Source organism: Acanthisitta chloris, unplaced genomic scaffold, assembly GCF_000695815.1.
Source record: "Acanthisitta chloris isolate BGI_N310 unplaced genomic scaffold, ASM69581v1 scaffold43707, whole genome shotgun sequence".
NCBI classification, from domain to species: Eukaryota; Metazoa; Chordata; class Aves; order Passeriformes; family Acanthisittidae; genus Acanthisitta; species Acanthisitta chloris.
The window spans coordinates 6,575-18,202 of NW_008685036.1; the positions used below are offsets into that span (position 1 = coordinate 6,575).

An 11,628-nucleotide genomic window follows, 5' to 3' on the forward strand; every position below is an offset into this window, starting at 1 on the left:
TGCCCAAAGGTCTTTACACTAACAAGGTCTCTACTCTACATTGCATTTTCACTTGGGACTCTCCTGTTTTTTACTTTTTGGTAAATAAATAGCAAACTATCATCCACCAAATAGTCATTACAGCCAAGCATTAAATTTGCTTATTGTAACTTTCCACTCCTGTAAGAACAGGCCTTAAAATCTGTTAGCTAGTAAATACTTCTAATGACAACAAGTAGCAGAATGTAAGACACTCTGGGCACAGCTCCCACAGGTCTGTTTCAATGACAACTCAGCAGTGCTTTATGAGACATAGCCAAGACATAACCAGCACAGGATATGCAGAAGCAACTATCCAATGGTATTATTACCTCTTCTAAATCCCAATCTCGTGGCTTTTCTACCAGAAACTTGGAGCAGTCAAGAGCATTAGCCTTCTGTTTGGATGCTTTGTCTGGACGGGTGACATGAAACAAACCTCCAAGTTCATCAGCTGCATCCTCACTCTCATGGTCCTCATCCTCTGCAGCTAAATGAAACATACAAAGGGTGTAATTTCCCCCACACTCCATATATTATATTCATTAACCACCTCTCTGCTGTCTTACACTTCAGAACACCTACAGTAATTTGAGGAAATAAAAAACACAAACTAAAAATAGTTTTCAGTATAAAAGACTAAAGCAAAAGGTACACTGATCCAGTTATTTGCATAACTGGAATAATGTGAAAAAAATTACCCAGTAAGTAACAGGGTGTTAGTTCAATATCATAAATAGGAACAATAGCAAAATGATCTATGAACAGGAAGGACATTAGGTTTGTCTGTAAATTAAGAATATCAGACTTGAGAATCTGTCAGCAAATCTTCCCACTCCTGCACTGTGGAAGGTTTACAAAAGCCAGATTCTCATTGTGTTCTACAAAGGTTCTGACTGATGAGGTTTGCACACTCAGAAAATCATTGGCAAAGTTGTGAATTAAACAGGACAAATTATATAAATAGCAATTTCTCTTCCTTTTAAGCCAGCTAGCTACTTTTTCCCCTGACAAACATCCTTATTAGTGACACGGTAATACTAAGCCATGTCTAAAAGAATATTCCACACTCAGCCACTAAGAGAAAGAAATTCTTGAAAACATCCAAACATCATCTCTTTAGGATGGATTTGCATAATATCTACCAGGCAATTATATAAATGATCAAACTTTAAGTGTTTTGGAGGAAAACACTGTACCAGAAAGCACAAGTAACAACCGAGTACTCTGCAAAATGAGTTCAAAATGCCTTTTATTGGAAAAGTAAAAACTGTCTTTATTACAATTACTAGTGATAATGAGTATCAGCAATTAAAAAAGTCAATTAACTCTCCTCAAGCCTCTCACCAAAAGACAGTGCTTAAATATTCAGACTTGAAAACAGCTAAAAAGCTATTAAGACAAGTTTCCAAACAAATGTGTACCTGTTCCATATACAAGTTTACGAAGATTGGGAGTTGAACGTTGCTGTCTGAGAAAGGCTTGAGCTGCCTTCTGTGTAAGGTCCTCTTTCCACTTAAGTGCACCTGAAAATGGAAGAAAAAATTGCATTCTACCTCCAAAAAAGAAGTAGAATTAGGAACTAAAAAAATAATTTAAATCAGGACATGATAACAACAGGCTTAAGAAGTGTAGATACAACCCACAGTTTCTTTTCCTCATACTCCATATATACACAGAAACATAAATTGTGGCTAAAAAAAATCTATCACTTACTCATTTTTTTCCCTGACAAGTCCTCATTTTAGGCCAAAATTTTAAGAATTTATTGGCAATAGTGGCAGATTTGATTATGTTCATGATGATACATGTCTTCACAGACTCACAAAAAGGCTGAGGTTGGAAGGGACTTCTGGAAGTGACCTTGTCCAGACCCACTTCTCAGGGAGTGACACCTACAGCAGGTTGCTCAGCAGCACCTCAAGACAGCTTTTGAGTATCTCCAAAGATGGGAGACTCCACAACCTGTTCCAGTGCTCAGTGAGTAGTTAATGCATTTTATTAACATTTCCCCAAGAATATTTAAGTCTTTCTAGACTATGTAATACAGCATCATAATTTGTTTTACACACACAGCCATAAAGATTAAAGATAAGTATATGCAAAACCAGTGAAGTTTATAAAATGAATCACTGCCACTTTAAAGGAAGGAAACCTGAGACCTGAATACTATATTGCAAATGAAAGGCTTAAGAGCAGATATTCCCAGGTTTCCTAATGTGAAGTCTGCCACTTAGCAATATATATACATATATATATATATATATGAGGGGTAACTTTAGTCTTAGTAAAAATCAGTTAATTTTAAAAGTTAATTAACCAGTTAGTTAAATTAGTTTATTTAAAAAATTTTAGTTAAATTTAGTATTAATTATATCCTTTAACAATTAATCCAATTAAAAATGGACAGTAAAAATTTAACATTTATAGCCTACCTGTGGTGTCAGCAGAAAAGTCTAATTTTTCTTCGTATTCCTCGTCCTCTCTCAGTAAATTCTCCACATCATCATCTTCAGCTTCTACAGATTCAAGTTCAGTCTGTCTAACTCTGTCAGCTTTTGTTGCTTGACTGTGCTGAAATCCATTCCTATTTGACTCTTCAACTTCTAACTCATCATGTGATCCTCCTTCATCATCGCCCTCATCAAGTGAAGAGTTTTCAACCTCCCATTCTGATGCCTCTTCTGCTGTGCAGTTTCCTGAATCTGTAGTGAGAACTGATTTTCTTTTCAGACTGTGATCAGAGATTTGTGATTTCATTTCTCTATCTTCACTATTTATTTCACACTGCTTAGATTCAGCTCTTTTGTTTGCAGCCTCAAATTCACTATCTGAGCTTTCATCTTCATAAGTCCCTTGTTCATCATCATCCTCCTCCTCCTCTTCCTCATCATCATCTTCCTCCATCTCACTGTCATCAGGGGCAGTTCTTTCTTCTTCTTCAGAACTCATCTCAAGATCATCATCGCTGTCTGCAAATGCTGGCAGTTCATTTACAGCTTCTTCCTTAGCCACCTCTGTTTTCAGACGTTTGGCTTTCCTAATAATCATCTCTTCCCCTAATTGCTCTCTGTCATTTTCTGCCTCAGCATCATTTTCATCATCACCATCACTTCCATCCTCAGACATTGCTTCTTCTTCTTCTTGGTCATCTTCCTCATCACTTCCTGTATCATCATTTTCTTTCTCCTCTTCCTCAAATATTGCCTTCCGACGTACTCTTCCAGTCTTCAAATCAATCTGCCTCTCTTCTTTTGGCATCACAAACCTGTTTTCCAAAAGACCACATTTGGGGTAAGATGGTCAAATACAAGAAAATTTTAATGAAACAATGAAACTTCATGCTAACATTTTGTAAAAATGTTATAACTGTTTTCCAAAGTGAGGTTAGAGAGAGCATTAAAAAAGGCAATGGTGTTAAGTATATAGAATGCCTATTAATGCAAGAATACACCCTACGTTACAGCCAGATATAATTGCAATAAATTTCTCATTTTCCATGGAATGAAAATAGGTTATATAATGTATTTTACAGATGACTATGACTGACATTATCTAAAACACTGAACAAAAAACCAGAAATATGTTACTTGGGCTATATCAGCAAGAAATTCCTGGAAGGCAGGACTGTACTGCTTACAAAACTTTCTAGTACCAAATATTTCTATCTCAAAATACAGTGTGGCATATGAGTAATCTTAGAAGAGGAAGAATTAGACAATATGCCATTCTACTAACTGTGCTCTATTGAGAATTTTTCCTAAATTAGAGGCTGAAATTAAGATATTAATTCATGCTCAAACACTGCTCAGCACTCAAAACTTACTCTTGTCCTACATCTTCTGAACCTAAGGGTCTAGAGTCCATAAAGAGAGAGACTTTGCTTGATGCCATCTTAACATCAATGGCTGAATGTGTAGAGATGAGGCTCTGAACAAGTTCATGATTTGGTCTCACTTCCTCCTGAAAAGCCAAGATTTTTTACTTTTCAATTAAAATGAGTAAGTAAATGTCTAATGAACAGTTATTGCAGTCATTAACCTGCCTAAAACAGCAGAAATATGTATATGCAAGAAAAAGTTGCAGAGCATTCTAAATAAACATTTTCTAAGACTAGCAAGGTCTCCCTTCCCCTCTTCACATTTCAACAAGGCATATGGTATCAACCCAGGAAAAATTAAAGAGGGACTCCTTCATGATATGCAACCACTACAGTAAATATCAGCAAGCACACACTGTCATAGACACAAAGGTATTTAACATTTTACACAATACAGGGGAAAAAAGCTCAATTCAATCTGTTTGTATGCAAATGTTTCTCATCCCTCCCTTTGAGCAGTCAAATCCTCTAAGTGTTCTCCCACAATCACCATGACCTGCAAAATAAGAGTGATAATACCCCAGTGCCAGGAGTTTTCATAAATCTTAAGTCAATGTTTGGAAAGATTATTGCATGACCTTTAGGTACTTATTATTAACTGATCTTTCAGATGTTTTGCACAGTAACAAATAATAGAACTACCCCTTCTCTGAAATCACAGACGATGAAAACAGCAATACCCACTATGGATAGATAATTATTTGGATTCTAGGGATAAAAATTACATTTTGCAACAGAATTCAAATCACCAACAGCATTCCCTTACCTCTTCTTTTTCATGAGCATGGCTTCCCCCAAGGTCAATATAAACAGCATCTTTATCATATACAATACCCCCAACTCCTGAAAGAGGAGCATAGACAAGTTTCTCTTTCTCATTTAAAGAACGTTTCTTCTGCTGTTCAGGTAGAGCACAGGGGTCTGGCAGGAAACTCACATCACTCACAGTAAAGTCTCCTACACCTGGGGTGACAGACAAAGGAAGCAACAAGGTTTTCACAAATTTTTGATTCTGAAATTTGTACAATTCACCATTAACAGAATAACAAAAAGAAACCAAAAAAACACCACCCCAAAACATTGTGCTATTCAGTGATGATCAACAGCAAGCTCTGTACCAAATATCCAATTCTTCTGCCTTACCACTGAACTTAAGAGAAGCATACATAAATTCACCAGAGTCCTGTGAATCTTTGTTTGCTTGTAAGAACAATGAGAAAACTAGCAACTCACTTTTCTTAATGAATCCATAAACTTATTATTGAACTATTTCTTAATTTAAATTTTTTAATCGTTCACTTCAAATATTAAATTATTCAATGAGCTTGAGAAATATTACATAAGCCAAATTTACTTTTAATTATTAGGACTGGTATGTTTTATGCTTCAAGCACCTTTTAAAGCAAAACACCTTCAAAAATTTAAACACTGAATATTTTGTTTAAAGTTGCAACAAAAAAAAAGCAAAATTAATTGCAACTTTTTACAAACACGTATTTAGACATGTGAAAAATATGTTTTACAACATACAGTTTAAAGATACAAATCATTTCAACTATGTTGTTATCCACAGATCAGTACACAAAGTTTTAAGAGTCTGAAAAATTACCTGGCATATGAATCTGACTTTTATTTTTCAGGTGTGCTCCTCTCAAGTATCCATAGAGTGATATCTTCCTGTCACATTTGGGATTGATTCGAACATCTTCTGGGTTTGTCAGCTCTTCCATTCTACACAACATTCAAACTGCAAGTTAAAATATCCACCAATCCCAACAGCAGCTTTTGCAAAAAGGTAATTTACGAAAAGAGAACTGCAGCATCACTGCTACCACTGTGTGCTCTGCAAGCTCTAATCATCATAAAAAATGATCATAAGAAAAAAAAAATCTAAAGAGAAAGAAGTCTTCCAAAGCATTTTAAAATTGTATTTAAGAAGTTGTATAATCATGTTTATCAACTTATTTCCAGAAGATTTTCTGACATTTCACTAAACATGTCCTGATTGCTTAGCACATTTTATGTATTGTTTATATGCTTTCCACAGAGATCACTCCTCAAATCAGTTTTGCCATTAGAGGGCAAACAGCTGAAAGTCACATTCCCTGTAGCCACACAATACCTTCTTTCCCCTAATAATGGTGGTGAATAATACAAAAGCTACCACAGAAAAAAGACTGACTGTTTGCAGGCAGATGAAGAGGAAACTTCTTCCTACATTGTTCGAGGGAGGCAACACAAACACAGCCAAGGAAGAGAATGGGACACACATCCTGGCTGCAGGTCAGCTTAAAACTCATGCAACAATCATAATAACTGTAACAGTTATTGCAACCTGAAACAACGTTACTGAAAAACTATGGGGTAGCTTTTTTGCATTTTCCCTCTCTCTGATTTGCATATTTTGCAGGACTTTGCTGTTGAGGAATACATTGACTCAGCTTGCAAGCTGAGCCACCGGGACCAGATGTATTCCTCAACATTGCATGATGTTTATCTGCTCCTCTGACAGTTTTTCCTAAAGAATTACAGCTTTGAAAAAGGTTCATTCTAGGCACCTTGGGTTCTTGGGGGATTACAGTCATAACTGTAAGCATTCTGGCAATAAAATATGAAAGATGAGGTCATTTCTCAAGTAGGCACAACCACCACCAAGATTACTTTCATGTTCTAAAGAGACTGTGAATCAAATGCTATAGATGGAGATGGAGCAGAAGGCATATTCCAGGAAACTGAGGACTAATTCACCAGTGTTGTTAAATTGCTGGAATGCTGTTCATTTTCCACAGAAATTCAATATAATCATCAACAAGCAAGACTATTTTAATTACTCTTTCCATGTTTCAAAAGTATTTACAATATACCAAAGGCCTATCTACATGATCCGACACAAATGAAAACTAAATGGCTAAACTTAATGGCACAACCCTGCAGAGGCTTTCACTTCCCAAAGCCACCCAGGTAACACTGACACCCATTCCCTCACAGAGCTGACTGGCTCAAACACCAGTTTTTTCAAACAGCAAGGTGCTCTCTGTGCTGAGATGGAAGAAGAGAGAGAAAAATACACACCTGTCTGCGAGAACATATGGGTGAGATGTTTGCCAAGTAAGAGGTCGGAACTTCATAACAGAGATAAAACGTCCCAAATTGTGAATTTCCTGCTTTTGATATTCTCCGTGAACCATCCCAGACAAATAAAACAACTTGGCACCCTAAACACATTAAAAAGACATAAAAACATTAAACATCAATTTAATACCTACAAAATAAAAAATAGACCAAAGATAATAATGCAATTCTAACTTGCAAATCGTAACTGAAAATTGTAGGTTAAAATTGGTTCTAAAAGATCAAACAAACTAGTTTACTTCAACATGAAAACTGCCCCCTAAATCTTAGGGGAAAACCATTCACATCCAGAAGACCTTGTACAGACCTCCAAGCAGATCCTCCTTGCACAGCACCTGCAAACAGATTGTTTACTAGTAGAACATGTTTAGTAGCTTATCACAGTGGGATAGAGAATAAGCACACAAGTATTTTATCAAATAGAAGAAAGATTACATAATCTGACACAATATCAACATTATTCACTTATATTATTTAAAATATATAAGAACATAAGAAACACTTAAGTAAAATGTAGGGATTTAACGTGTACTTTAACATTGCCCCACTTTTAATTCAGCATCCATAAAGCAAAATATATGAAGAAATTAATGTTAAATGTCATACCGGATACACTTCAGTCCAAAATCTGTGCTTTAACTTCTTTTTAGTCTTCTTTAACTGTTTGTTGTTCTTGAATGTATCCAAGTGGGTAAGAACTCCCATAATTTTGGGGAAGCCATGTACCTGACAAATGTTCAGGAACTCAAATGTTTCCATCTCGAATCCAAAGCTGGCATCAATAAGCATTAGAACCTGGAAACACAAGATTCACACTTCACTATAGCAATACCACGGTGCCCACATGAGCTAATTTCAAAGACCACACCTTTAAAGTCATAAGCTTCCTGAGAACCAAAATCTTGCAAAAGGTTTAGTAATTCTTTTTTCATATAACCTGAAAACCAACTTTGGCTTTTTAAAGTACAGATCTTTGCTGCTTTAGAAGTTAGTGGGGCTTAGGAAATCAAATCTCTTCTTCCAGTCAATCAAACCTCCTTCATATAGACTTGATTTGATCATTGTATCTGAGACAGCTACAGAAGAATGAGACTGCTCTAGAAATGCAGTAACATACAGCACTATAATAAAATCTGAACAAGTGTTTACTTGGTGAATTTAAAACATGCAAAATTGAGTACCTTCCAATATTTTCAGGAACATCTTAGAAATTAATAGAATTCCTACATCTGTGTCTTGGATGCACTAATGCCTTGAAGGCCAAGTCTTTTAGTAAAATGAGACAAACTTACTTCACACATTGCAATTACTGTTACACATCACCAAAATGCATTGACACAGGGAAAAACAGTCACAATGGAAGCAAAGTTGTTTTAGGGTCTCAACAATAAAGAGTTTAAAACTTATGGGAACTGATGACAGATCTTCAAGCATCTCAGCCCCCAACAATAAACCCAGATATTGTCAGCATCACCATGTGCACACAAAATCTCCAACACCCATCATATCTACTAATAAAAACTTTTTGTATTGTTTAATACATCTCCCTTGCTGAGGTGGAAGCAAAGTTGTTTTAGGGTCTCAACAATAAAGAGTTTAAAACTTATGGGAACTGATGACAGATCTTCAAGCATCTCAGCCCCCAACAATAAACCCAGATATTGTCAGCATCACCATGTGCACACAAAATCTCCAACACCCATCATATCTACTAATAAAAACTTTTTGTATTGTTTAATACATCTCCCTTGCTGAGGTAGAAAACATGGAAGTACAACAATATCTAGATTAGTGCACTTATGTATTTAGATATTTATATAGTTATTACATATCTAAGGATCCCACACCCTGATCAGCTACCAATCTGTATGTAAAGTAAAACTCTAAACAGACAAATGGATCACGGATTGGATCCCCAAGATCAGTTGATGTAATCCCCTAATCCAAAAGTTACAAGTAAATTACAACAGTGACCACACTCCATTGAAATCAGTCGTATTACTTCACAATGATCTTCAAACATAGAGACATGAGAGAGCATAAAACCCCAGCTGGTAAATTAATCCATATTTCTACTTTAGGCTTCTTGATTATCAACCATTTTGATTCTATACAGTTCAACCAAATACATTAAAGAAAAGTCACCGTATCACCTTGGCTTGTTATGAGATCTTCCATTAAAAGTTTACCAGTTGCCTTAGCAATGAAGTTCAGTTGCATTTCCTTTCTTTCACACCCTCCCCATCACCACACACACTTTTGCCCCCACCCCTAAGATAAGGAAAGTCCTATGGTCAATTCCAGAATATTAGGTTTGTCAATGTGTTTAAGTCCTGCTCTCTCTGAAACCAAAGACAGTTCTGCCCTCAACAGCAACAGTTAGAGAATCAGACATTGGTGCAGCCCAGGCAAAAATAGTATGGTCAATATAAATTCTAGTAGAAACCATGTGCCATTGTTAACTTACCAAATCAGCAACTTTAGCCAGGTCAATCATTGTGTTAATGTCACACCCACATTCAATAATAGTTAGCCTGCGTTTTTTACCTGAAAACAGAATTAAGAACCAAAAACCGAAACAGAGGAAGGAAACCAATTAGTAGAGTTTTCTTCTTTGGTCACATTGCTGACACTCTTTAAGGGCATCAGGGACTCAAATTCTTGTTTAACATGTAGATTGTTCACTGTAGAAGTGCCTGTTTAGACATGTTTACAATTCTGCTAAATTACATATTTTTTCAGTTTAAACTCAGTAGGTTAAGCACAAGTTTTCAAAGGAGTTGTTTGGGCTTTTCAAAAAACTATGCTAAGAGCAAAAAAATGTTTTTTTTACTTTGGGGAAAAAAAAATTTCATATTCTTTTGTCTTTAGTGAAAGTCTCTGAAGAGTTTACCTGCACCAACATAGTTGTCTGTGTTCAAGCATGTACAAATTTGTTCCTTGAGCTGCTGTGAGCTGTGCATAGAACCTCAGTGACACCCTTGGTAATATTCAGGGAAACATGAAGGAAATAGACTAAGATATGTGGAAATAGCAACTGAAAACTTAACAAAAAGGAAAAGGAACTGACCAGGGGGTGAGGTGGAGAAATGGACCTGAAACTGGCTAGGCAAAGTAATTCTTTGCTTAAGAGAGAAAGGGACAGGATTATAGGACAGGGAACCTGAAAGAATATGAAGTGTGTAGTGGTCAAGATGAAGCCAGAGAAACACAGTTCAAAAGGGAAAAGAGAAACCAGAGGAAAAACTTGTGAAAAGTTTGGGTGTGAAAGAAACTGAAGTCAGAAAGGCAAACCCCAAACAAAATAGAATTGGGATCTCAGCAGAGTGAAAAACAAGTTTAGAGGGACAAGTCCCCAAAAGCCCAAAACTCACTCTTCTTTTACTTTTAAAAGGTATTGCCTGATCACACATCCAAATGATTTCTTCAAAATGACTAAAAATTATGAGAACATGAACACATCCTAGCTCCAAAAGCAAGACAAGGAGCACAACAACAGCATTTCTATTTCTCATATTGTTGTTCTCACCTGAAACAATTGTAACAGGACCACGGATTTCAACCAGCTTTTGCCTTGTGAAGTTCTTAATGAGACATTTTATTACAGTGCTCTTCCCAACCTTGGGAGGGCCAACTACAACCACCACCACAGGAGGTGGCTCCAAAGGAGTACGATCAACCACAGGAATGTGATGTTTTTTAGTCTTCAAATCCTGAGTTCTGAGAAGAGATTGGCAATAAATATAAGAATGTAATAAACAGTAATATTTATTCTTTCAAAGTCTTCTGTATCTGCAAAAGCTTCTGCACACCATGAGCCTAGACACTAACATGGATGTGAAACTCCCATGGAGCCTAAGGAGTTATAGATTTTTTCCATGGATTAACACAGCCGTACTACATAACAGGTGGAGAAACCACCACAGGTATGACACATGCATAAACTGCAACACAACCTAGTGAACTTTGAAAACTACACACACCAATGAAAACCACACTCCTAGTACACAAAGTAAACAGAGAAACCCCAGCCCACACCTATCCACCCAGCCGACCCTACATGCTCTACAACCAATTCCAACTTCTTACCTATGGAAATTTCTGGCCATCCGCAGAGCAGACTGGACTGTAAAGGCTTTGGGGTTTCTCTTCCGTGCATTCTCCTCATCTCCTATTCCCAGGTCATTGAGATAACGTTTCCTTTTCTTCTCTGCCTTTGGCCCACTGTGCTTTGCACGATGCTTCTTCTTCTCCTTTTCTTCCATCTTCTTCTTCCAAGTTACTTACAACCAATAAGATGTGGATTTCCTGCGTGACACCGGGCACAGGGAGAGATCACAGTTAGCACACACAGCGTATACACACAGCACTGTGCAAGCATGACCTGACCAGCTCAGAGCAGGAAACTCATTCACGCCTTGCTGGGCCACACACGAGTGCACTGCAGCCCGCACGGCCTAAGCAGCTCTCCGGCATCCCCCAGGCCCTGTCGCCGCTTTCCTGCGGGCAAAGCCGAATTCCCGGGAGCCCTGAGGAGGGGAGAGTGTCCTCCCGCGGGTCGCTCCGCACGGGCCAGCACCACGCACCTGTGCCGCGCC

General features: G+C 37.3%; 1 protein-coding gene across 1 annotated transcript in view; it reads right to left on the reverse strand.

The window, feature by feature from the left end:
* BMS1 (BMS1 ribosome biogenesis factor) overlaps positions 1 to 11,295 on the reverse strand; it is a gene marked incomplete at its 3' end in the record, with an annotated part of 17,167 nt that extends 5,872 nt beyond the window's left edge. The window contains exons 1-11 of the mRNA XM_009079545.1: positions 11,120 to 11,295; positions 10,560 to 10,750; positions 9,498 to 9,577; positions 7,637 to 7,825; positions 6,971 to 7,113; positions 5,508 to 5,629; positions 4,665 to 4,861; positions 3,845 to 3,981; positions 2,454 to 3,286; positions 1,443 to 1,544; positions 351 to 508 (exon numbers count right to left, since the gene is read on the reverse strand). Of these exons, the coding sequence (XP_009077793.1) occupies positions 351 to 508; positions 1,443 to 1,544; positions 2,454 to 3,286; positions 3,845 to 3,981; positions 4,665 to 4,861; positions 5,508 to 5,629; positions 6,971 to 7,113; positions 7,637 to 7,825; positions 9,498 to 9,577; positions 10,560 to 10,750; positions 11,120 to 11,295 (2,328 nt within the window). The remainder of the gene's footprint in view (positions 1 to 350; positions 509 to 1,442; positions 1,545 to 2,453; positions 3,287 to 3,844; positions 3,982 to 4,664; positions 4,862 to 5,507; positions 5,630 to 6,970; positions 7,114 to 7,636; positions 7,826 to 9,497; positions 9,578 to 10,559; positions 10,751 to 11,119) is intronic.
* Positions 11,296 to 11,628: the final 333 nt, after the last annotated feature.